The 27,750-nt window shown below is 45.6% G+C and overlaps 1 protein-coding gene across 1 annotated transcript in view; it reads left to right on the top strand.

The window, feature by feature from the left end:
• Kiaa1549l (KIAA1549 like) overlaps positions 1-27,750 on the top strand; it is a 265,407-nt gene that overhangs the window by 150,456 nt on the left and 87,201 nt on the right. The window contains exons 2-8 of the mRNA XM_028767135.1: positions 3,147-3,491; positions 6,072-6,698; positions 8,960-9,075; positions 13,072-13,291; positions 14,071-14,204; positions 20,020-20,182; positions 22,709-22,768. Coding sequence (XP_028622968.1) covers positions 3,147-3,491; positions 6,072-6,698; positions 8,960-9,075; positions 13,072-13,291; positions 14,071-14,204; positions 20,020-20,182; positions 22,709-22,768 — 1,665 coding nt within the window. The remainder of the gene's footprint in view (positions 1-3,146; positions 3,492-6,071; positions 6,699-8,959; positions 9,076-13,071; positions 13,292-14,070; positions 14,205-20,019; positions 20,183-22,708; positions 22,769-27,750) is intronic.

Here is a 27,750-nt window from a genome sequence, read left to right as displayed (position 1 = left end):
GTGTTCAGAAGGTAGAGCTATTACTAATGCATGTCACATTGGAGCACAGCAGATGGGACTTCTTAAAACCATTTATAGTTTACTTCCTTTCCCATTGGGAATTGTGTGGGAGAATAAAGGCTCCCCTGGGAAACCCTGGATTCTAGTCAGAAGAAACAAATCCACTTGGGGCCATCATTCTTCACTTTAGCCTGGGGTTTTTTATCAGCCTCCTCCGGTTCTGGTCAGTGAACCCTACGTTTCCTCCTAGCAGCCGTTCCTCCCCGTTTGTAGCATGTCTGTGAGAGAACGTCTTGCTAAAAGCAAAAGCTGCTTGGCCTAAGCATTCTTCTTCGTTACCAGGCTATGTCTTTGAAACAAGACAAGTTTGTTTTGACTCCAGAATCCAACCAACGGTTGAATCTGTTTTAATAATAGCACGCAGAGATCCTATCACCTGACATCCAAATCATAAAAAGATTCTAAAACATAACTGTAAAATAACAAACTGTAAAGCTACCTTAGATAGACGTTCTGTTCAATCACGTGCATCGCAACACAGTTAGATGCAAACACTCCACAGGCTGTGTGGCAGATGACATGGATGGGGACTGGAGAGGATGAAAGCCATGCCATGTGCCTTCCATGTGAAACTGCGGCTGCCTTTGAGAAGTCACGTGTGATAACATTGAAGCACAACTTCCACCGTAAACCATGAAGCAGGTCCCAAGAAGAGCAGGGACCTCCGTACAGTGCTAGGTATACTTAAGTGTTCTGGAGCCATAAGCCTCCTGCTCCCATTGTCCACTGAAGGTGGCTTTGCCTAGCTGAGGCCATAGGGAATGCAGGGACCTGTAGATAGAGGCCCAAGAGTTCTGAGATGGCCATAAAGAGCCAGTCAGCCTTTTGAGGATGGTTTACTCAGAAGACATTGTTTGCCTTACATAATGTAACAATCCCATTGAGGATGTTGGCAGTGTGGGTTTATACCTGACAAACCCTTAAAATAACTTGAGACCAATTTCTTATATCTGAATCCCAACTATGGGAAAAACTTAAAAACAAGAATACAGGGCCAGAGAGGTGACTCGGAGATTAAGAACATCTGTTGCTCTTCCAAAGGACCAGTGTTCAATTCCTAGTACCCAAATGGTGGCTCAGAACCATCTGAAACTTCAGTTCCAGAGAATTTGACACCTTCTTCTATGAACGCCAGATAGGCATGTAGTATGCACAGTTACATGCAGGCAAAATACCCATACATATAAAATAAAAATAAAGTAATTTAAAATTTTTATTAAGAAAAGAAAAAGGAAGATCACAAGAGCACAGAGGAACAAAAAGAAAGCTGTCTACATGTTCTTATTTGGAGTGAAAGATGCCATCAACCCTTCCTTTTCCAATCTGCACAAGGGGAAAATGGAAAAACCATTTTAGAAGATTACAGCTCAGCTTTTGTCATGGAGAGGTTGTTCCATATTCACAAAGCTTTCCTATTATAAGACTTTCTCCAGTTGTTACTTTTTTTGGGGGGGGGACAAAATACAGTCCCTGAGAAAAGCAACTGGAGATGCAGCCTAGTCCTGGGCGGGAGGACCCCTCATACGGACCTGCTTTTGTGCTCTTCCAGCAGAGGATGTCCCCTCTGTGGTCCACAGCTTCCTCCACCTCCGTGAGTTTATCTGTTTTCCCCACAGTAGCTGGGTGGAGTAGTGTGGCTGTGTGTGTTGTCCTTATATGTGCAATCGAGGCCAGAGACACATGCCCGACTCCGGGTAGCTGAAGATAAGTATCAACCTTCTGAATTCCTAGTAAACGGAGTCTATCAGATGACTCTAATGTTTTCACAGAGTGTGGAAATCTGTTCAAGTATCATTCCTTTCATTTAAAACTCTTAAAGCATTCGAGCCAGAGGAGACGACTCAGCTGGTCAAGTCCTTGCCCCCGAAACAAGAGGAACTAATTGGGTTTGCTCTCCAGAGGCCAGTAAAAAGCTAAGCACACTGGTGCATGCTTGTAATCCCAGCATGGGGGATGTGGAGACAGGAGGATTGATCTTTGGGGCTCTCTGGTTAGTTAGCCCAACTTTCTTGGCAAGTTCTAGATCCCAGTGAGAGATCTTGTCTCAAAGAATTGTGGATGGCTCTTGAGAAACAAATGGCACCCAAGGGTGGTGTCTGGCCTCCACATGCATGAATACTTTTACACACACACACAATCACACACACACACACACACACACACACACACACACACACACACACACTGGTCTGGGTAGTAAGAAGAGAAATATTAGTTAAGAACATTTAGCTACTTTTTGCACCACCAACCCAGAGAAGCCACCAAGGGGTCATTATAGAGCAGGACATGTGCCATCCCAGACGTCCATCTTCTGTGCCCTCCCTTTCTGCTGAGTGTCAATCAATCCCTCCTCACCTTCCTGCTGGGCGTCACACATAGTGCTGACAATTCTGGTCTCAGCAGGTGCTTCCAGTGACACCAGGCCTTTTGAGAGGTGTCTCCTGTCCTAGGTGGAATATGAATAAATCCCTTCTGCTCCTTGACACAGCATGAACAAAGAACCAGGAATCCTTTTAAATCCAGGAGCAATGCATTCTATTGAAGCCATTTATCCTTGAGATATTTCCTTGAATATATTTTTCACATTCATGGAGAACAGTCCTTCAGTACTGTGTGTGCATCATGGGTTCTTGGGTCGTGTCTACTTTGGTATCACTTGCTAGCTGCAGACAGCCTCATCTTTCTCGTTTATGTATACGTTAAGTAAGTGATACAAAACAAGTTAAGTACATGAGTGTCTCCCATAATGTTGTTTAACAATCCCTTCATCAACCAGGTGTGGTGGAACATGCGTCACTCCCAGCCGTGGGAGGCAGAAGCAGGTGAATATCTATGAATTACATAGTGAGACCCTGTCTCAAAAAATCCCTTCATCAAAGGCTAATCTTTATAGCCCTGCACTGTGGGTTTTTTTGCAACACACTGTACTTACTTCGTTCCTTGTTTGAATTGCTTCATGAAGGCTCTGTGGTGAGTGGAAGGACTGTGGCCAGGCAGGGCCTGTCTTGCCTGCTCCTTGTCTCCAGCTCTTGCTCATTGCAGCTGCATCCTGATCTCATGTCTCATACGGATGCTTTCTTTCACAGGGACAGACAAACTACAGATACATGTCACTCCGACCTCAGAGTCCTTTCCCCTTGGGAAATTGTTACCAATTTCACCAACATGGCCTTTCTTGGAAGTCAAGTCTTCCTCAGCAGCAGACAGAATCAAGAATGTGCTGGGACAGCCTCCTGACAACACAACATTGCCACAGCTATCCCAGACACCTCTGCCCAAGGCACACCGTAGGACCAGGGCTCATGTGGACTTCTCTTCATCCTTTTACCAAGGAAGTGGACATAGCGCCTCCATGGATCTTGTCAAGGACCCCACTGAGACTCTGGTCCAAACAAGGCCTGAAGGGGGAAGAGAAGCAGCGCACATGTCAGGTTTGCCTCGCACCAGCATGCTTCCCCCATTACCTACAGCCCCATCGGTCACCTCGAGTGCTATCTACCCATCACAGCCCCTGGTAGGGATGCCTTCCCTTTCAAAGCATCTGTTGAGGTCAGACAGCCTTCTTCTTCTCCCTCCACCATCATCATCTTCATTGGCCCCTGATTCACCACATTCCATCACCCCTCCTAAGCCAGTTGAGCATCCCACCAAAGTGCCTTTGTTTCCCCAAATGACACCAGCTGACTCCTCTTCAGGTCAGAGCCCAGTTAAGGTCCTAAACCCATTTTTTCATAAAACAAACCTCTTTTCATCCAAAAATGCCCAGACTCTCATAGGTACCCCTCGCCTAGACTTTTCTACATCCTCAACAAAGCAGTACTCTGAGCTGTCCCCATCAGAGAGTCCCGGCTCAGCAGCTTTCTCTACTCCTGGGGTTCTGAGCTCCATGGCAGAACTGGACCACCTGTCTCTCCCTTCCCTAGCCCCTGGAAGCCTTCCAGGTAGAACCTCCTCATGGTCCATGTTGGAAGAGGCTTCGAGTCCTGTATCCACCCAGCCAGTCCACACAGCGGGGCCTTTCAGAGGGCGCAGTGCGGTATCATTGCCGATTTATCTGCACCCAGCAACAGCACGCTATGAGGCTTGGGCCCCACATTTGCAGACTGCAGAGTCAGTGATGACCAGCAGAGAGCTAGCCCCTGTTCCTCCTACAAATAGTTTTGCCAACTGGCCACATTTGTCAGAAGTACCAGAGAATTCCAGAAAGCCCACCCTCTCCCCAGAAAACAAACCTTCCTCTTTGGTGCCTCCTCCTCAGCCTCTCACTACACTCAGTCAAGGGCAAATGGTCCATTCTGAGGCAGCTCCTGGATCACCACTGAAGGGGACAGGCGCCCCTCTCTCCCTGCTTACGGTCCTCCAGCCCAATAAAGATCATGCCTCTCCAGCTCCTGTGCCAGAGGAACCCACATCCCAGGAAGATGGCCATGACAAGTACTTTCCTGATGTAGCCACACATCTCCTCTCAAGCAAACTTCCTAATCTCCCTCCTACAATTTGGACATTTCCTCAGCAAAAGGAGGACATGGCAGCAGCCATTTTCTGGACAAATGAGAAGACAAATGGGACAGTTTCTCTGTGGACTCTTCCAACTAAAGAGGCCTCCAGACATCGTACAGTGGATGGATCCACCTCTGATTTTAACACAGGTCATATCTCACCTCTTATCATGACAGCACTAAGAACAGACCTCTCTCCTCCAGGGTCACCTCTGTCATCCACGCTCACCACACAAACCCCTTCTCCCGGCTCTCCCAGCACCAAATTGGAGACTCTCGCAGCTGTCACAAGCCAGTCAGAGTTGCCAGCTTCAGCTTCCAAACAGGTGACAGTGCTTTCCTCTTCCACCGACATCCATGGTCTCCCAACAATGGGAGGCACGAGAAAGCCAGCAGCCACAGATGTTTTCTGGAGCTTTCTTTCAGCAGAAACTGCATCCCTCGCCACACAATCGGCAATATCTGGCTTGCAGCAGCAAACAAATCCCGATGTAAACACTCATACAATTAACTCCACGCATTGGGAACCTCAGCCAGCTTCGGCAGCCCTTCCCAGTGCTACAACTTCAGCTGCCAATGCATTACAGTCTCAGAATTTCAAAGAGACTGCTGGGCAGTTGGTGGCTGCAGACAGCTTTAACTTCCCTGATCCAGTCCTCAGTCCCGGTACCAGTCAGCCTCTCCAACCATCAGAAGAGTCTGTAGTCGAAAACCACACAGACCTCCGGCTCACAGGCAAGCATGCCGGAGACTTTGACACAGAAATGATTCATGACTACTCATCCGCAAGTCAACAGCCTATGTCACGGCTGCCCATCCAGCCGGCCCATCCTTTATGGCCAACCTGGCCAAGTTTAGCTTCTGCAGCTAGCTTGCACCAAATGCTTTCAGACGGAACAGACACAGGTTCACAAATTTCCAGTGACATCTATCTATCGCCAGGGAAAAATGGCTCCCCACAATTCCAGAGAGTCCTGGAATATCACTCATCCACAGCCTCACCTTCTGTATCAACCGGTGTCTTTTCCAGGACCCCTTCCAAAGTGCTGCGAACCTCTCGGCGCCCCAAGAAATGGACAGGTGCAGCTACTAACACAGGTAGTTTGTTTCCTGGTACCCAGAAAACAGGTATGACTGTTTTTTCGGCCAAAGCATCTTCAAGCTTCACACAGATGCCCAGCTTTGCTTTGAAGCAGCCTGCCTCCCCTCGTTCCGTAGTGAGGTGCAGCTCCAGACAGGCATGCCACCGATCCACCTTGCCTACCTGATTTTTTTTTTAAAGTATTCAAAATGTATGTCCTTGTTATCAACAACCATGGCTTTGCTGTAAGCGCATTCTTGTTATGGCTAATTGAGATAAAGAACCAAAAGCTGTCTCCCCGAGTTCTCCCCTCAGCAAGCCTGGAGTGCAGAGACTTCTTACACTAGCTCATAAGTGACATTCCTTCATCACCAAGACAGTGGCGTGTGCATCCCGGTCCAATGACAAATTTTCCTTTTCTCTCTTTGCAGTGGAAACCTCAGTGTCCTCCAAGGGAGAACTGTCAGCAACCGCAGCCGCTGCCGCCGCCACCACCACATTGTTTCTGAGAAAATCAAGTCCAGAGCCATTGTCTGCAGCCCTGACTGCTAAGGGCACTGGCAGCAGCAGCAGCAGCAGCAGCAACTTAGCCAAGAGCAGTTTGACCACTGCTCTAGCTAAAAATGTCACCAACAAGGCAGCATCAGGCCCAAAGGTGACAGCAGGGACAATCCACACAGCCTTCCCATTCACACCAACCTACATGCTTGCCCGGACAGCACACAGCATGAGCACGCACACAGCCATGCAAGGGACCACAGGCCCTGTGTCAGGCCTGTTGTCCACAACACACTTCCCTAAGAAGCCACAAGCCATGCACACTGGCCTCCCTAATCCTACCAGGCCAGACACACCCAGAGCATCCACGTCCCGCCCACTGACAGTCACAGCTGGGCTAACATCCATTACAGCATCAGTAAAGGCCACGAGACTGCCATCTTTGCAGACAGGAAACACAGATGCTGCTTTTCCGGCTGTGTCTACTGCAATGGTCACAACTGGCAGAATGGCATCCAACTTGGACTGTCAGATGTCCCACAAGTTCCTAGTGAAGACAGGTGAGAGGTCACTGTCTTATTGTTCTGAGGACAAAGAAGCAGTCCTGACTTCAAAGATGATAATAAGAGTTCTCTTAGATCACTGCTTGTCAATCAGGAACACACTTGCCCTCTCTTTCCGAGAGGCATTTGGCTTTGTCTAGAGACTTCGTAGTTGTTACACTTGTGGAGGAGAGTATTACCTGGAGCTTGTAGGCACCTAGAATTATGTTTAACATTCCCCAATGCTCAGTCTGCCCAGTAATGACTGTCTGTAGCTGGAGACAACACTCAGTTGCTAAAGTGCTTAACACGAGGACCCGAATTCTTGAATCTATGTTTTTAAAAAGCTGGGTATGATAGTTTATAACCCCAGAGCTGTGGGAGAGGAGAAACAGGCAGATCCCTAGGGCTCACTGTCCAGTCAATCTAGCCTACTTAATGAGCTACAGTGAGAGACTCTGTCTCAAAAAACAAGGTAGGTAGTACCTGAGGAATAACCTGGACACAACTAAATACATACATGCACCTGCACTCAATTGAGTGTGTGTATGTGCATACACACTCACATGCACACTCTCATATGCACATGGACACACATGAGGTGGAAAGACAGAAACAGACTAGTCCATATATCAAGGTTGAGAAACCTCGACTTAGTGAGTTTCAGAGAAGGGGAACATCAGATGACATGGATTCTATTCTCAGGATTGGTTCTGACGTCAGAGGTGCCCAGGAAAACCCCAAGTACTCCAGTAGGTCAAGGAATGCCAGAACACAGAGTGTTTTGTCTGTGAAATACACCAGGGATGTCTCACATGAATAAACAATGTGATTCATTTAACACAAAATCTTGGGAAGTGCTGTACCATTCGGAAAGGTTTTCCTAATCAGCAGATGCCAAGCGGTTAAGACACACTGGAGAAAGCTAGAATGTCTTTTGATGTCAGGTGATTTCTTTGGGGTAGGTGATACTGGAGCCATGAGCAAAGTGGGGTTGCTCTCTCCGTTGCCCTACTTCCCAGTTGCAGCAAGTCTAGTACGCATAGTGTGCTTCCAATAGTGTAGCAGTGTTTTCTATAAAAAGCATTAGACAAATTATTTGAAAGAGCACGCCAGTGTTGAGTGCTCACGTCCCGCCTTCCTCCTCGTCCCACAAAGAAAGAAAGGAAATTATATCTCGAGACATAGCTTATTCTAAAATGGGAAATTGTGAAACTAGGCACAGCAGAAAATACAGTATCTCTTTCTGTTTCTCAAAATTATGCCATCTGGGTTTCTATCCTCCACTTCCCTCTCCAGGTCCTTACCTTTCTCCCAGTGCCACTCCATTCAGAAACATCCTCACAGCTCCTCTTCCCTGCCCTGGCACCAGCCTCAGCTGACCATGGTGACTGCACACCAGCTCTTTCCACTCTCACTCCTGAATGTCCCTTCCCTCCATCCGTCCCCCCCACTACCACCTGCCTAGTGCCTGCTGTCACTATCATTTACTTGAATTTCTGCAGCCCTATACACAAATCTGTCTTCATACCTGTCTTCTTCAATCGATTTGCCAGCCTGTAGTCAAAGAATCGTCTAGAATGCATTACTTTGTTATAAATCCCTTATTTTCTGTCTCCCTTAGAACCAAACTAAACACTTAACACTGACAAGATTCACCTCCTTTCCCCCACCCCCGCATGCCTTTCCACTTGGCACTCCTGGATCTGGGAGTGTAGAGGGAGAGGGCTCACAGTCCCCCCACCCCCAGCCTAGCTGACTGAGTACTCGTTGGAAACATCAATTCCCATGGAAACCTTCCCATATCCCAGCCTTTCCCACAAGCCCTGACACAACTCTGTTGTCTTCTAATAGTGACTGTTAAATTCTGTCACTGATACCATTTGCATCCCCACCTGTGAAGTGGATCCTTCTGGATTCAGGGTTGATTAGAGCTGTAGGATCCAGCTCAGGGACCACCTCTGAGTACATTGTCAACGGATGCTGTTACAGAAAAGTGGTTGCACGCCGATTCATTGGGGACCAGGTATACAGAGGCTGGTCCTCAAGGTCAGAGGCAGCATGGGTTAGAAATGAACTGCCACCAGCATACTAGCTCTTTGGCATTGGAACCCCGTAAATGGCTTAGGCCTTGATTAGAACCGATAGTCACTTCTCCCAGCTTGTCACCTGATGGTGGACCTTCGCTTATTCAGCTGTGCTCTGGATTTGATAGACATAGAGGCTGGGGGCTGCTTGTTTATTATGCGGTTCATTCTTGCTTCTGTTTCATCCCACAGTCTTCTTCCTAACTCAGAGGAGAATACAAAGCAGTGAGTCCTTGAAGCTTGGTGTGACCAAAGGGCTCACGCAGGCATTGCGGAAGGCTTTCCACCAGAACGACGTCTCTGCTCACGTAAGCTCTTTGCTTCCAACTCTTGGGACCAGAGTAGGAGTAGATGTTTTCCTCCTCTGTAGATGCCCCACCCACACTTGCCAAAAGTAGGATCTTTTGTCATTTTGGCTGGTAGTTGACATCTTGTGGCTGGAGGAAAGGTCATTTCAAGATGAAAGCTTAAGATTGATTACCTTATATTACTTTTATACTTTAAAATATTGTTCCATTGTTACATCGTTTGAAGAATATTTAGTATCCTCTAGAAGGTGCCCATTAATGTTTTGCTTTTGTTTTCTCTTTGTATACTGCACACTTATAAATAGTGTTTATTTCTAGGCATATGACAGGTATAAGAAAGCCTGGTAGACACTGAATGCTTATAATAATTCCAGACCATGAGGGGCTGAGACAGGGGGACCAACCCAAGTTTGTGGCTACAGACTAAGACTCTGTCTCAGAAACCCAACCCCAAAACCATTACTACTAGTAACAACAACAGCAAAAGCCCAAATTGCTCAGATCTGTGAGAAGAGTTCCGCTTTGTTTGGTGTTCCAGCAGCAGACAGGGAAGTAAACATTTTTCCCTCCAAACACTTTCATGCCAAGTACTGCCTAATAACTGCTGGCTGGTATCAATGGCACAGCCAAGTAATGGAGGCATTGTTTTTCAGTCTTTTGGGTTCATCCCAAGTAAATGCAACTGGCAGTCAGAGAGCTTCCTTTTGTACCACTTAAACATATCATCTGGCTTCCTCTTTCGATGGTCTGGGTGACAGCTGCATTCAGGCTAAGGGTCCCACCCCACCCATCACACAGAGGACCAGGGATGAGGTTTTGGCACATCTTCTACTGGTCATTGTCAGTCTCTCTTTTACAATTCTAAAAAAAAAAAAAAAGAAAAGAAATTGAGAGGAAGAAGGAGGAAGGGAGAGAAGGAGGGAAAAGCACTCTTCACTGGGTGATCCCTGTACTGGAGACATCAACATTTTTAATGCAAGAGTTGAACATGTAACTGCTCCCCTTCATCTGCCTGGTATGGTTTCCACTGAACCGCAGTCCTTTTCCAATGACCTCTGTAGCTTTGGCCGTCTGTGCACATGACCACTGCAACAGCCACTACTAGTCCTTAAAAACACTTGGTGCACTTTGTAAACGTCGCACATTTCTTTTGATACTTTTGTAGAAGCACAGTACAATTAATACAATACAATTAATTAGTAATTCAGGATCATTTGCTATGAGTAAGTGGTAGTGGCAAAAATAGTCTGCTAAGTGCCAGTGAGCGGCTGCTGCCTGCACAAGGCCAGGAGGCAGAGCTTGGCATCCCCTCTGTTCAGTCACTGGTTGATTTTTTGTGTGTGTGTGTTCGTTTTTAAAGACATGCAAGGGTTAGAAATGAATTAAAAGCAAGCAGTTCCTGGACCAAAGCTTGCACTTTGAAGTAATTAGAAGGGCTGGAGAGTTCCCTGCTCGCTCACTGGGTAGGCTGTTGTTCTTTAGGGCCATGTTCATGTGCCATCTTGAAGCTCCCTAGTTAGTCATTTTTAGAAAAGAGCCAGTGGAGAACATATGTTGGAAGGACCAAATTGCACCTGTCATGTAGCAAAATCAGTTTTCTTGGCTTCTTTGAAAAAAATTTGTGACCTGGGGCCTTGTGCATGTTAGGGAAATGTTTTTCCCCAGCCTGCTTCCCTAGTCCCACGTGACACTGATGCAGCTGCAGGCAGCGGGAAAGCATGCAAAGATTAAAGTAGCTTCACATAGAAATACGGTTTTACAGCATGAAGTCCATGGGAGATGGATGGCAGTGCTGGTCATATCCATTACCTGTGTGTTTAAAGTAACAGTGTAAAGCTTGGTTTAGATAGTAGACTGAATGTGATCTGTGTTTTATAACAACGAGAAACAGAGGGGAGCCCGGGATCCACTTAGGGGCAGAGCTTTTGTCTACCGTGCATAGAGCCCTAGGTTCCACCTCTGGCCATGAACACATACAAACACACACACATACACACTATACATGCAAACACCCACATACATGCATACACGAACACCCACATACATGCACACACATGCATACATACATGCGTACATACATGCATACATACACACATACATACACACACACATACACACTATACATGCAAACACCCACATATATGCATACACGAACACCCACATACATGCACACACATGCATACATACATGCATACACACATGCATACACACACGCATACACACATGTATACACACTATCCATACAAACACCACACACACACAAACACCCACATGCATGCACACACGGACACCCACATATATGCACACACATGCATACATACATGCGTACATACATGCATACATACACACATACACACATACATACACACACACTATCCATACAAACACCCCACACACACAAACACCCACATGCATGCACACACAAACACCCACACATATGTTCAGACACAAACGCAACCCACTCATGCATAGAAATGAAGAGATTATAAAACAGCATCTAGTCTGCATCCAAACATTTGTATGAATATGCATGTATATTTCTTTACATGTATATAAACATATATATACATAAGATATGTGTTCCTGGGTAAAAGTGATTGAAAGAAGATATACCTTGCAGGTGGTGATGGTTAATACCTGAGGCAACTGTCATTCTGTTTTCAAAACTCTAATTTTATGACAAACACCACATTTAATATATTAAAAAACAAAACCCACATTTAAAATTATAAACATAAAACTATCCACTGGGAAAGAGAGGGCTCAAACCATCAGTGTCCCTTAAGACTCATCTGGGAGGGAAGCCCTCTGATTTGTCCCCACCTAGGCCTTGAATCCATAGCTAAGCCAGGGATGAAGCCAAGTCTGAAGGCGTCCTCTCTGTTTCAAGGGGAAGACTCCACTTTAGTTATTTCGTGGCCCATCCCCAGAAGGTGCCTTACCGCACTTATCATCTCTGCCTCTGGCTCTCAGGAGTGAGGAGATGTAACTTTTCCTAACCAACATTCTGTTCCTTAGTCATTCCTTCTGCCCACTGTCCCCTTTCTGAATCTTTGATGATTTAAAACACTTAAGGAATCCAAAACCAGGTTCAGCTTTATCTCATCTGGGTCTGATGTGAGTTTGTGGGTGTGGGCTCTTCACCCACTTTGATCCCAAATAACTGTAGGGCATTTCTATGCCCATTGTAGTCCATTTTAGCTCCCAAATAAATGATGCAGAGACCTGGTATTTTTTGATCAACAAGCTGCTGGCATTATGCCGGGTTCTGAGCTATTTTCCATCTACTGCCTACTTCCTGGCTATGTGGTCCTTTACCTGCATCTGAGTCTTGTCTTGGCTCACTCTGGTCCACGTGTCCTCATGGCAAATCCTCCTGGTGGCCACATGGTCTCCACACCTTCTCTCTTCCTTTCCTTCCTCTCTCTTCGTCCCTCTCCCTCCCTCTTCCCCCTCTCTCTCTTCATCTTTCTCTCCCTCTCTCTGTTTTGTTCTCTCTTTCTCTCTCATTCTCTGTCTGTCTCTCTCTCATTCTTTCTCATTCTGTCTGTCTCTCATTCTGTTTCTCATTCTCTTTCTCTCTCTTCTCTCATTCTCTCTTTTTCATTCTCTATCTCTCTCTCATTCTCTCTCTCATTCTATCATTCTCTCTCTCATTCTCCCCCACCCCTCTGACTGGTATTGAAAGTCCTGCCCTAATTTATTCTCCTGCCCAGCTATTGGCTGCTCATCACATTATTGACCAATCAGAGGTGATGGAAAACAATCTTTACATATAACTCAACATCTGAATGCACAGTCCCCCGACATGAGTTTTACTTTCTTGTGTTGTGATACATTGGAACTCACATGTTCACCTTATGGGGTCGGTAGGATATTTGTTCAATGGGAATGTCTAGTCTTCCTAAGTAACAGCTGTGGCTCTGAGAACACAGAGAAGAACCTAAAATACTGTGAAAATAAACAACGAGTTCTGGGGGTCCATTTGTTTTGTAGGTGGACATTCTGGAATATTCTCATAATGTCACAGTTGGCTATTATGCTACCAAAGGGAGGCTGGTGTATTTGCCGGCTGTGGTGATGGACATGCTGGGTGTGTATGGAGTCAGCAATGTCACTGCCGATCTGAAGCAGCACACTCCCAACTTACAGTCTGTGGCGGTGCTTGCCTCTCCATGGAAACCCCAGCCTGCAGGTGCCGTCCAGCTGAAGACAGGCAAGTCACCCAAAAGAAAAGGCCCCATCATCCCAGGACCAGACAAGCAGATCTCTGTTTAAACACCCCACTGCTGGCGGCATCTCCACTTCTGTAGTCCTTATACCTCCAAACTTCCCTGCTCATCAGAGATCCCAGAATCCTGCCTAATGGCTGTAACCCTAGCTTTCTTAGATTCATTCCCCCATAGAGGCTTTTATTCCCAATCTGTATGTTTAGTGCATCAAAGCACAGAATGCCATGTTTCCCCGTTTCTTAGCAGTCTTAGTACTAAGACTTGAGTGCCCATAAAACCTATAGTCTGAAGCTACAAGGTTTTGGTTGTTATTGAAGGGATCCTACCGAAAAGGCTTTGACATCTTTCTCTCAATTTCCCTTGTGATTTCTGATTTGCAAAGTCTGTAGACCACAAGGGTGGAGAAACCACTGCAATGGGAACCATCAGCTTAGTGATGGAGGACAATTGACGGTCACCATCCACAGAAATAGATGACACTGTCTGTCATCATTGAGCAGATGTCTGCAGAGTCTCATGGGATAAAGTCATGATATCCTTTGTGTTGGAGAGAACCTTGAGTTCAATCATGCTTTTAATTATCCTCTGCTATAAATCATCTTAAGAGGCACTTTCAAAGTATAATTAAAGCTTGTCTGGTCTTTTTGCTTATTTGCTTAATTTCTGTAACCTAAAAATCATGCTGTTTTGTATATTGGCTGCTATTAAATTTGAGGAGCTAAGACAGAGCATTGGCAAGTGCTGATCCCTGGTTCTTCTTCAGTGCTGCAGTTTGTAAGCCAGTCAGACAACATCCAGTCCTGCAGGTTTGCCCAGACAATGGAGCAGAGGCTGCAGAAGGCATTCCAGGATGCAGAGAGGAAGGTCCTCAACACCAGGAGCAACCTGACAGTTCAGGTAGGGAACAGGGGTGTCAGGCTGCAAAGACAGACAGCCATACTGCATAGATTGACCAGAAATGATGTGGTTTCCCCCCATCTAAACTGTCATATGCAAATGTAAGTTTGTACTTTGGGCAGGTGATATAGATGTGGCATTGGTGACGGTGGCTGAGATCTGGCTATGGCAGGTAGGATTCCATGTCACTATGAACCTACCACAGTTCCGGGATCAATATTTGTTCTTTATATGTAATGTTTCATCCAGTCTTTCTAATGAGTTTATTATTAGAGAATTAAACCTGAGTATACCTTACAAGATGGATCAATGTGTGTGTGTGTGTGTTTCTGTGTGTGTGTGTGTGTGTGTGTGTGTGTGTCATTAGGGAGTACATGCTATGATGCAAACGTGGAGTGAAGAGGACAGAGAATGAGTTCTCTCCTTCCAACATTTGGGTTCCGGCGATCAAGCTCAGGTTGCCAGGCTTGGGGGCAGGCACCTGCCTCTGCTGATGGTGCCTGTGAATTGATTTTAAATCACCAACTCCATTGTGATTTTCTGTGATTAACTGTTGTGTGATTTTCATTGGGCTAGTTCCAAATTTCAACACAAAAAATGATCACCACATGCAAACAAAAACATCCATGAAAGACACCCACATCTTTTATAGTGTGGGCTCGCTCTCAGCCAGCTACTGTGTAATGATCAGACATACTCTAAGATATCATCTGCATTTTGTTCAGGTGAGAACTGAGAGAAGGATTATGACATTCCTGGAAGATCACATGGTTGGAAAAGAATGAAGCAAAGATGTGAGCACAAACTCTGTGTTCTCATCCACCACGCTGTACCAACACCGGTGCAGTGTAGGAAGGGTGTCCCCGAGCCCTTGGCAAGTGCACAAAACTTTCCCAGGGAAATCCATCTCCTGGCTAACAGTGTGAACACCAAAAGCCTTTCTCAGACCCGTGTGTGTGTGTGTGTGTGTGTGTGTGTGTGTGTCTGTGTGTCTGCGTGTGTGTGTGTGTGTGTGTCTGTGTGTCTGTGTGTCTGTGTGTCTGCGTGTGTGTGTGTGTGTAGCTAAGATTTCAGTAAGACACTTCTTAATAATATTCATCCAGTCCCCAAATTCTCTAATTAATGCTACTATTCTGTGTCTGTTTTGTCTACTGAACTAAAGCCTTTGCAATTAGACCGGGGGCTTTTGAATTTGACATTTAGCATAAGTGAATTATCAGCAAAGCCAATACAATGTAGAGAGCACATAATCTAATTTGCAGAAGCAGCTTTCGTTTTCCAGACTCAGGCAAAGTAGACGGGCGAGGATATCATTACGACTCGGTGGCTAGGATCTCATTCTGACTCTGCTCTTATTAGTCTAAGATCTAACAATGTGTCACAGATTTAAGATTTATGTAAGCAGTGTGACTCAGCTCTTGTGGGAAATCTTTTTCTTCAGGGTTAGACCCCTGGTCTTAGCTGGTATGTGAACCTAGGTGGTTATTGGTGCAGAATACACTTTAAGAGATTTCTTGAGCGCCTGCTGTTTATTAGATGCTGAGAGATCAGATACCATTATAAATAAGTTGCCCTTGGCCTTCAGCCTGTTTTGAGCTGCTTATGAGTTATCAGATGAAAAGTAAGGAACAACGCTTGCTTAGAAAAGACTAGAACGGGTGACTTGACCATTGTATCTAACTAGATTTGAGATGCTGTCCAACATGTTAGAAGCCTTCAAAATTAATGGAATGAATTATTTTATCAATCCCATTTTATGATTGGCCTTGGCCATTGTGAAGTAATGTCGCTGGATTTAACACTCCTTTCTTGGTCCCTGTATCATCACAGATAACTTCATGTTCACTGTCTTCCTGGGCTCGTGGTACTTTGACTTTCAAATTGATGTTTTTGTAACACCTTTACATTTCATTATATTAAATACAATGCGTTTGGTACTTTTAATACTTTGTGGAATAACAAGATGTAAACATCAGAGTCATTGGGAAAGTGACTTTAAAAAAGCATACATGAGGAGCTGGCTTACCGTTGACTCTGTGAGGGTTGTAGCAGAATACACACTTCCCAGACAAACAGGAAGAGGCTGTACTGGCCTCCCTCCACTGAGAAGGTCACAGCTTATTGGCTAGGGGCACAACTGGATCCAGCTGCATCAACATTGACTTCAGGAAGTTCTCTGTTCATCTTTTGCCTTGACTTCCTCCAGACCCCTTCTCTTCTTTCTTCTCCTTTTAAGACTTATTTGTTTTTATTTTACTGTATGTATGTATGTATGCTTTGCCTACTGTATGTACATCTGTGTATCACATGCATACAGTGCCCATGGAGGCCAGACAATGGTCTCTGATCTTCTAGGACTTGGGTTACAGATGGCGGTAAGATGCCATGTGGGTGCTTGGGAAACAAACCCAGGTTGTCTGGAAGAACGGCAAGTGCTCTTCACTACCGAGCTGTCTCTCCAACCCTTGCACACTTCTTACCTGTGCTGAGTAATCCTTGGTACTTCTAGATTTATTTTATTCTTATTGCTTATGGTCTTATGAAACCAAAGAGCCTTTAAAATTTTTATTTATTTATTTATTGTTTGTTTGTTTGTTGTTTTGTTTGTTTATTGGTGTCATTGTAGTCCAGACCCTGGGACTGCCTCTCATTGGCCCACTGTGCCAACTTCTGGATTGGTAACTGTGGCCAAGGAGTATCCTGGTCAACATGGTCTGGCACAGATGCCTACTCTTGAAACGAGAAGGGGGCAGCTGTACCCAAAGTACATGGACAAAGTGGAGAAGGGAGGTGACTTCCCAGGGACCATGGTACTACTGTCATAGAAGGAGAAAGATGGTGGCAACGAAGTGTTCTGTGGTCTATCTAATTAGCTAATGATCAAGATTGAGTGAGTGAAAAGATGGGGTGAAAGGTTTCATAAAAAGGCGTGACTGAGTTCACTACAGAAGATATAAAGGCATGGAAACAGAGCTGTGTTTATTGCTCAAAAGATCTTAAGCTATAACTATCTCAATATTCCCCAATGGGAATTTTGGTTTGAATCTGATCCCTTCCAAAATCCCATTCAAGAGGCAGAGACAGGAGGATTGCTGTAGATGCAAGGGCAGTGTTGCTTGCATAACAAGTTCAAGACCAGACAGAGTACATAGTCCTGTCTCAGAAAACAGAGAAAGGAGGGACAGGGGCAAGAGTGAATGCTTGCTACTCTTACAGAAGACCTAAATTCAGTTCCAAGTGCCCATGTCAGGCAGCTCACAGCCACCTGTAACTCCAGCTCTCGAGGGTCTGACACACTGTTCTGGCCTCCACAAGCACCCTGTATGCACTGGTACATGCATGTGCGTGTATATACACACACACGCGCACGCACACACACATATACACACACACACACACACACACACATCTTTTAAGAAAGGTTTTTAAAACCCCTAGTGATGGTTTTAAAGACAGAAACTGAGGACTCTGTCCTGAAGTACATATAGAGCCTCTAAAGACTTTGAGCAACAAAAGCAATCTTGACAAAGAATGAATTCTGTGTCATACTTTCTTGTTTCAAAAGTTTATTTTTAAAAAGCTAATATAAGCCAGGCGGTGGTGGCGCACGCCTTTAATCCCAGCACTTGGGAGGCAGAGGCAGGCGGATTTCTGAGTTTTAGGTCAGCCTGGTCTACAGAGTGAGTTCCAGGACAGCCAGGGCTACACAGAGAAACCCTGTCTAAAAAAAAAAAAAGCTAATATAACCAAAACAGTGCGCTCTCAATTGTATGAAAGACATAGAGACCAATGGTCTACTTGTATAGGGTGAAACAATTTTAACCAAGGCTGGACTATGAGGCAAACGGCAATCTTTTTAATAGTGACTATCCACACTACAAAAGAAGGAAGTTGAAGCTATACTTAACATCATCAACCAAAATCTCTCAAAGTGGATCAAAGACGTGCATGTAAGAACTAAAGCCAAAGGGATCAGAGCATAGAGGAAAGAGCTCACAGGCCTGTGCGTGGTGGACCCCACTGGAAAAACCACAGAGCCAAGAGAAACAAACGCATTGGCTGCCCTCAAAAGCAAGAACTTCACCTATCAAAAGACACTAATAACAGAATGAGAGATACCACAGAATTGTGAATCATCTATCTGTTAAGTGGCTAATATCTAGAACCAGAACTTAAAGACACAGAGAGAACTCCTGCCATGCATCCATTAAACGAAAGTGAATAAGAAAAGAGGTCTGGGATTGGTGCTGAATTTGCCGAGTATGCATAATGCCCTGGGTTTGAACTGTCACCCTGAGGAGAGGTGGGGGGGCAAGCAATAAAAAGGCTTTGACCCAACACTTTAGTAATCATGAGACACCATTTTACATTTATTTGGATGACCAGTCTCAAAAGCAAAGCACAACCCTAGAAGAGTATGAGTTGTGAGGACCTAAAGAAGTTAGGAACCTTGTGTACAGCTAGAGGGATGTGGGGTGGTTAGCTGTGGAAAACAGGACCATGTCCACTCAGCCCCCTTTAGCCAACACCACTGGACAAAGAAACCATTGTGTAGTCCTTGAGGGCTGGCCTGCGGGATGCCCTCTGTGACATACAGGGTAGCAGCAAGGAGATCTGGAGAGAAGGGCACACACTGCACACAATCCAGCAGAAGCTCCCTGCTAAGCACTGATTTTTCTCCTCATGTTTTTCAAATGTTTGAGATATTTTTATCCATACATTGACCCAGAAAACCTCATTCCCGCCTCCAGCAACTAAAAATATGAAATAAGATGAGCATGAGAAGAAACCCATGCTATCTTACAGACCTTTCCCCTCATAATCCACACCAATTAATGGTCCACAAAACAAAGTAACTGCTCTGTAAAGGATTTATCTTGTATTTTCTGAATTCCTGTTATGCCTGTATTCAGTCACCCTGCTCAAAACACCAGGTGCACATTCCTTTTGATATGAAAGGTCCCAGAACATTTGACAATTGGGTTCTTCATTGGTATCTGTATGCTCTATTTCCAGAATTGTAAGTCATTTGAGATATTTTAGCCCAAATAAAGGACACAGGAGTAGTTAAAAGCTGAAAATCAAGGCTACTTGGGTTCAAATCCTGTTACTATCTTACTTTGATTTTTTTTTTGTGACGAGACACTGTAACCAAGGTAACTCTTATAAAAGAAAACATTTCACTGGGGCTGGCTTACACGTTCAGAGGTTCAGTCTATCATCACCATGGTGGGAAGCATGGCAGTGTGCCAGCAGACTTGGTGCTGGTGGAGCCAAGAGTTCTACATCTTGATCCGAAAGCAGCCAGAACGAGACTGTAATTCCACACTGGGTGGAGCTTAAGCATTGGAGACCTCAAGCCCACTGGCACAGAGACACACTTCCTTCAACAAGGCCACACCTATTCCAACAAGGCCACACCTCCTAATAGTGCCACTCCTCATGGGCCAAACATTCAAACATGAGTCTACGGGGGCCAAACCTATTCAAACCATGTTAGGGATAAGCTTTCTGACCTTAAGCAAATCCCTGTAACTCTGGGCCCTGTTTTCCTCATTCATGAAAGGCAGTTGTAAGTGGATGCTATCCCAGAGTTAGATCCAGATGGAGATGAGGTGTCCATAGCCCAGTGCCTGGCATGCCCCTGCAATCTGTAAACAATGACTTGCTATTCTTTTTTCCTCCTTGCTGTCTCCCCACTGCCCTTCCATCGCAACCCACGACTTCTGTTGAAACATCCCTTCCTCGGCCTCCATGACACAGACCCTCACCTTATTTGGCCTGTCTCCTTCCCCTTTGCTCCTGTGTCATTCAGATCGTGAGCACGTCCAACGCCTCTCAAGCCGTCACACTGGTGTATGCGGTGGGCAATCAGAGCTTGTTCCTCAACGGCACCGTGGCCAGCAGCCTCCTTAGCCAGCTCTCAGCTGAGCTGGTGGGATTCTACCTCACCTACCCTCCACTCACCATCGCTGAACGTGAGTACGTGCACCACAGCCTCACTCAGAAGGGCCCTGTGGTTTCCCTTGGGCATCTTTCTCCACAAAATAGAAGAGCTTCTGTTGTGCTACCTTGTTTTACCTTGAGCAAGTGAGAATACAGCAAATGGGGGTTGAATTGACAAGAAGTTCACTGCACACTGCAAGAAAGCCCTTGTTTGGTGCTTACGATAAGCCTATCAGGCAGGTGTAAAACAAGAAGAGAAAATTAAAGCCCCCTCCCAATGCATGTTTTCACAGGATATCCATTCTCCCACAGCTAATCGGGCTGCACTGGGACCTGTGCTCTGAGCACTGCCTTCCAGGTTGCCATGGTTTTCTCTCTCCTCCACAAATGTTCCTAGACCTTCAGGTCCAGCTGGCTACAGACTTTGTGACTGAGTCGTGACTTCACTTGAAGTCTCCATAGTCTGAGGTCTTGGCTGTCTCAAATGCTTGTTACATAATCCTCATTACTACATGGTCACCATAGACTTTGAAGATAGTGCAGCCCACGTTTGTCACTAGACACTTGCTGGTAGTGATGGTCTGTACTCTAAATTTAATCATTACATTTCACAAGGTCACTGGCAAAGATTTCCTTTTAAAATATACCTATTAGCAAACGTATTTCATAGTTTCTTTCTGTAGTTGTTTTGATACTAAAAACAAATGAGATTCTGTGTGTGTGTGTATCTGTATGTATGTGTCTGTATGTGTGTATGTGTGTGTATGTGTACATGTGTGTCTGTATGTGTGCATGTGTATGTGTCTGTATGTGTGTGTGTATGTGTGTTTGTATGTGTGTCTGTATGTATATGTGTGTGTCTGTATGTGTGTTTGTATGTGTATGTGTGTGTATGTGTGTGTCTGTATGAGTGTTTGTATGTGTATGTGTGTGTCTGTATGTGTATGTATGTGTCTGTATGTGTGTATGTGTATGCCTGTATGTGTGCATGTGTGTGTGTGTATGTGTGTGTTTGTAAGTGTATGTGTGTGTCTGTATTTGTGTTTGTATCTGTATGTGTATGTGTGTATGTATGTGTGTTTGTATCTGTATGTGTGTCTGTATGTTTGTCTGTATGTGTATGTGTGTGTCTGGATGTGTGTGTATCTGTATGTGTGTGTGTGTGTGTGTGTATGTGTCTGCATGTATATGTGTATGTGTGTGTCTGTATGTCTTTGTATATTTGTATGTGTCTGTATGTGTGTGTTCGTATGTATGTCTGTGTGTGTGGATGTAGACGATGTACTTGTCACGTAGCAGCCACTGAGAAGCTTTTAAATGTGTGTTTACTGTAAAGATCTTATAAATTTTTAGGAAGCATGGATGACTCTGGACTTTATAAGAAGATTATGTCAGCCAGCCAGTGATGGCACACACCTTTAATCCCAGCACTTGGGAAGTAAAGGCAGGCAGATCTCTGAGTTGCAGGCCAGTTTGGTCTATAGAGTAAGTTCCAGAACAGCAAGGACTACACGAAGAAACCCTGTCTTGAAAAACAAACAACAAACAAACAATGTCATTAAAGCTAGCAGGACGGCGTGGGGCAGCGGGTGCAGGAGCTTTTCCAGCTTGGTGTTCTGATAATAACCACAGTAAAGCTGAACTGAGCAGCAAGGGTTGGGGAAATGGCTCAGCTGGCAAAGTGCTAACTGTGTGAGCCTGAGAATATGAGTTTAATCTCGGTATCTATGTTTTTAAAAAAATGTCTTGTGAGGTGCTCACAGCTGTAACAAGTGCTGCACAAGAGGACCTATCCCTCTCGAGAGCTCACTGGACAGTCAGGGTAGTCAAATCATCAAGCCCAAGGTTTAGTGAAGAGTCTTGTCTCAGAAAATAAGGTGGAGAGCAATTGAGGAAGACAGTCGCCATCATCCTCTGGAGTATACATACAAGTATACACATGCACACATGTATACACACATGCACACACGTACACACACATGTACACATGTACACACACATGCACACATGTACACACATGCACACATGTACACACACATGTACACATACGAAGGATTTATTGAGCACTGGTTATATGACAGGCACTGTACAATGTCCTTTACATGTGTGAATTTTCACTGTCACCATGCTGGTAAAGCATGATGATAACTTTTCCTCCCAATGCTGGGGTACCACATGTAAGCCCTTAGCACTGAAAAGATCCCATTTAGAGATGGTCACTCCGTATGACCTTCATGGTGCTAGATGATCTCTGCAGAGGAAGCCCCTGCTATGACAGACTGCATAGTAAGGCTGATTGTAAAGCTGCTCCAGTTAAGACGGTTCGAAAGGGAAACTTCAAAGAGACAAACTCTCGAATCTGAGCTCCCTGGACAAGTTGTCCCTTTTCTGAGTCACTTTTATACACAATGAGATAGTCTGGCCTGTGTGCCTCAGAGTTCTCAGGAATGGCGGTGTAGGAGCTAGCTACTTGCCAGCATGTCACTTCTGTTGCCCTTGATAATTTTTACTCATAAAACCTATCAAAGAAATTTGATGTGTTTCTTCATCTATTTTAGCACTGGAATATCCCAACCTCGACACATCAGAGACAACCAGAGACTACTGGGTTATCACAGGTAACCTCTTAATTTTATAATTCCCTCTTTGTAGTATCACAGGTTTGTCTAAAATGGTGTCATTTGGTGACAGGATCTATGCCTTTGACCCTGCCTTATAAGTCAGGGGATTCCTTCTATAGGGCTGGAAGGGAGTAGGGAATCGAGTAAAGGACCCTGAAGATAATTACTGATAAACAATTCAAAATTATTGGCTCAGTGATCCCCTCCCCAGCCTTTCACACACAGCAGCCCCAGTGTGTGATGTCTGGGGCACGTCTGTGTGAGTGGCTGTCTGAACAGGCCTTTCTGAACTGCCCTGAAAACCCCAAATCAAAGCCAGAGGAGGGCTGAATGTGTGCCGCTCCTTCTGGGGACACAGCCCGCCCCACACCAACCCCTATGTACCCCAATGATGAGGTCGCATGGGAGTCCAAGAGTCAGAGTGTTCTGGTGGCATTTTCTCCTTTTTCCCTTGACATTTCTCAGCTGAACCTTACGGACCAGCAAAGGCATTCTGTCTGTGTTTTCCAAAAGTCACACAGTGACTGTGAAGTGAGAAACAGCATTTGAGGCAAATGGAGAGGACAGATGTGCTAGGAGCAGAGTGACTAGCCCAGCCATTGGCGTGTAGACAACTGAAAGTTATATTCTCCATGTTCTGAGAGTCTGAGACCAAGGCGCTGATACCTCTGTGCCTTCCTCCCTCTCCTTGGCTTGAAGTTGGTCACCTTCCCCGTTTGTCCCCACCTGTTCTTCCCTCTGAGCCTGTCTGTGTCCTGATTTCCTTTCCTTATAAGGATACCAGACACACTGGATTAGGGCCCATACTCATGACCTGATTTTTATGTCATTACCCCTTTAAAGACCCTTTCTCCAAATACTGTAACCCTCTGACATACTAGAGGCTAGGGCTCACACACATGAGTGTGGGGAACATAGTCCAGCCCATCACAAGGAGGCAGGATGCTCCTTCAAGGCGTGAGAATGTGTCTGGGTAAGCGGCCACCCAGACTCTCCTCCCTCGTCCAGCGTCCCTCACTGCTGTCCCTCACAAGTGGCAGATAGACTGCTGCCGAGAATTCCATCCAAGCAGTTCCCACCCTGCTAGATGATGCCTGCCTAGGCTCCCTTCTAAAGGACAGGTCACCTAGGTGCCCACCACACATACATACACACACACACACACACACACACACACACACACTGCAGGGTCTTCAGTATAGAGATCATTTTTACTGCCAAGAAAGCAAACTAATGAAGCACATTTTTAACAGATTAGAAACCACCCTTCGAGGATGCAAGCCTGAGAGAGAAGTGGGGGGGAGCACTAACCAAGCAACACATGAGCCAGTGGGTTACATAACGACACAGAATCATGTGTCCTCCGCAAGCAATGGTGCCTTTCCCCTCACAGGCAATCCCCCGTCTCTGAACTTTACAGTTTACATGCAATGATCATAATCCATCCTTAAACACAGGCTGCCCTTGACAACCACCGATGACATCCCCTCCGAATCTCCCCACACCTTGCCGCATCTTCATTTTAGCAGTATTACCTTAAGAGAAAATCACACACTCAGTCTGGCTTCTGGGCTCCCCTGCGACTGAACCCTTCACAGTCACGGAACCTTCTTTCTCACTGCTGTTGTTGGTGTTGCAGTTGGTGATCGAAACAGAGTTACCGCTGTCTCTCTGGTGGTGGCATCAATCAGTTAGCACTTCTAAGGAACTGGAACTGTTTTGGCATGACCCTTCCATCTGAACCAGGACCACTTTTACAAACTCCTGGGCAGCTCTGCCAATCTTCTCTGTCACAAAAGGAGGTGCTTGTGACAGGGTGCTAACATTGAAGGTCTCTGCTAGGCTTTGGCCCCCAGACGATCACCACAAGCTCTGTCCCTTTCAGTTTGTAGCAGCTTCCCCTTTCTGCAGTTTCTGTTACAAACCATGCATGCTTTTGCCTCTTTTCCAACTGTACTCAGATGGAGCATATTGTATACTTTCCCTGTCTTGCAAGGGATGGATCCTTCTTTGATGGGAAGTCACCAGTAATGGGTGGTTCCAGTCTCTCTTTACAGAGAACTCAGGGGCTGTCCTGCCATCTACAGATCCTGCAATTGGTTTTATAGAAATGAAGCGAGATAGAGATACCCAGATATTAGTGACTAGGGACTGGAGAGATAGCTCAGTCAGCTAAGTGCTGGTCATGCAGGCCTGAGGGCCTGGGTTAAATCCCCCAGACTCCACATCAAAGAAGAGGTAGAGGTGGACAAATCTCTGGGGTTCACTGGCCAGCCAGCCTAGGTAATCAGCAAGCCCACAGGATACTGGTCACTAACAGATGTAAGAGGCCACCTCATGTTTATACACCTGCTTCTATTTTATTCAACAGAGACAAAACGTCCTAGATCCAGTAATGAGTGACTTTCTTCTCATCTCACCTATGCTTCTTACTGTGTGTCCTAGAGCCTGTCCCCTGGGGCCCTCCGGGGTTTCACACACTCACCTGTAGGATGAGAGGACATTAGCTGAGCATAGAGGCTCTTGGAGTTTGAATGTGTGGGATCCAACCACACACGAAATAGTTTAGCTCAAGTGCAGGAGGCTGACCCTTGCCTGACGGTGGATCTTAGAGCCAGTGTGATTATAAATAAAGTGAGAAGGGAAGAGTCACAGTCTTGGACATTCAGACATAGCTCCTCTGAACACAGGGAGGGACTTGCAACGCCTCCTCTAGTCTGGATCTATAGTGACTAAGAGTGGGTGGTGAGAGGGTCCTGGTGGTGTGCTGAGGGCTCTGTGCTCCTGAGTCACTGTGAGGGACATGTGTGGGTACACACAGTTTTATTGCCTTTCAGGAAGGCAGACAGGTCCAGGAGAGTGTGCTGAGGTCCTTAGGGGAAGGTAGGGAGACAATATGCAGGGACACAGGTCCATTCCTTTCAGGCCACTCTTCCTTTGTCAAGAATGTACCTTGCAAAGCTATGACAGCAACAGCTCCCTCATTGTGGTGTACTAACAAATGTCCTATAGCACCATGTAGCACCATGGTTAAAGGCATTATTTATTGACTTATTTCTTCTTCACAATCAGTAGTTCAGTAGGGAACTGAGGCTCCTAGGAACCATGTGGAAGGGGAACCATGACTCAGACTCACACCCCTGCTTCTGACCCCCAGTTCCACCCAGCTGACATAGAGGAGATCCCACTTTTTTTTTTAAGAGCTGCAGTGACACACACAAGCCATTTAGGCACTGACCACTGCACTCCTGAGAGTGAGTCCCACACTCTCCCATACTCTCCTAAGGGGATTTCTTAAAAAGAGGACTGCACTGAAAATACATATAGGGTAAAATGCCCCTTTTAAGCATCTTAAACGTACAGTTCAGTGGCATAGAGAATGTCCATAATAAAACCACCAATGACTGAGGCATGCCCACCTCCTAGAAGAGTTTGACTATTGCCTTTACTTGAGGTCTTCCTTTGAATCATGACTGAGATTTTCATAAAGCAATCACACACACACACACACACACACACACACACACACACACACACACACTTCCTCTTGTCCAGTGGTCCAAGGAGGCCAAATTAGAAACCATATTTCAGTGTATTGGCCTGTAAATTAACCAGATGAGGTATTTTTGAACCTGCAGGTTTACAGACTCTCCTGTCTGTGGTAGGAAGCCCTGGGAACCCCAGGTCTCTGACAGTGAGAGCAACACAGCAGCATACACCTCTGTTTGCAGGAACTTGGCTAGAGTCTCTCACCAGGGCCCCAGAGCCATGCTTTATACCCTCCGGGGATCACTTGGCATTTATGGCTTCAAAGAAATGATTTCAGAGACCCAGCTGTGGGTTTTATTTCTCTCTTGTTCTGAACATGAACGTCATCTTTGACGGCTTAGTCTGGCCCTGCGTGGATTCAATCATTGGTGCTGACTGAACGCAGCATCCTGCCAGAATAGCAGCTACAGACCACATGCTCTTTAGGAGGGGCTGTTTCTGTATCTTGGTGGATGGATGGTATTCATGATACTGCTCTGGATTGTGTTAGAACAAACTCTATTAGATGAAGACTCTTCTATCCCATTCCCAAGCCCTTGTGAGTTTTGAAAAAGAAAAGAGATAATCCATTTGAGCACTTAAAATTTAGGGTACAACTGTGTCTGAAGGCACTGTTTGCATGCTTGGTGTACAGATGCTTCCCAAGAGATGGAGAGCAAGGATTGGACTCTGGATATAAATGAAAACAAGCACTCTTCCTTGTAGAAAGCTTTAGAGAGGCCCTAATGCTCATTACAGCTCTCATCGATGCACTGGCAGTAGCTTGCAACTCCACTGTCATCATCTCTCCTGTTGTCCCCAGATAGTCCAAGTAATGGCTGCTGAGATACAGCCAAGGAAAGGGAAGGGCCAGAAAAGGATCCCACAGACCTCCTATGGACAGGGCCAAACTGCCTTATTCATCCTCTTCCTCTTGAACTTTAGAGCCCATTAGCCATGTACTTCCGATGAGGTACCCTTCCTTGCCCTTTCTACAGAGGACTGTATCTCGGTGGCTTGCCAAAGGCCCCATGATTAATAAGAAGTAAGAGACAGCACACTCCTTCCATTATGTTGTTCTGTTCTTGAATGGGAGAGGACCTGAGGGGCTCTGGGTAGCTTTAGAGATAGCAACCGAAAGATCCCACCTAATAGGAAGATATACGCTACAGAACAGCAGAGTTGTCCCAAATGTATGTGCTCAAGTTCCAGGATGGCTCTACAAATCCTCCACAAAGCTGTTGAGAAAGAGAAATAAGCCCTGAGTCAGGGTTTGCAAGTGAGAAGCACCCCAAATCCTAAGCTTGCAGCTCGTTGAGTCTCCTGTGGACCCTTTGCAGCATGTAGCATCTTTGATAGTTTGGGGTTGATGCAGTAGGTGTTCTCACAGAAGAAAGGCACAAGCTTAGGAATTATTCCAGCTTGGGTTCGTACCTTGATTCTGCTACTTA

Source organism: Grammomys surdaster, unplaced genomic scaffold, assembly GCF_004785775.1.
Source record: "Grammomys surdaster isolate TR1022 unplaced genomic scaffold, NIH_TR_1.0 170, whole genome shotgun sequence".
Taxonomy (NCBI): Eukaryota; Metazoa; Chordata; class Mammalia; order Rodentia; family Muridae; genus Grammomys; species Grammomys surdaster.
Note: the sequence above shows the minus strand (reverse complement) of the source record. Positions and strands in the feature narration are given on the sequence as shown.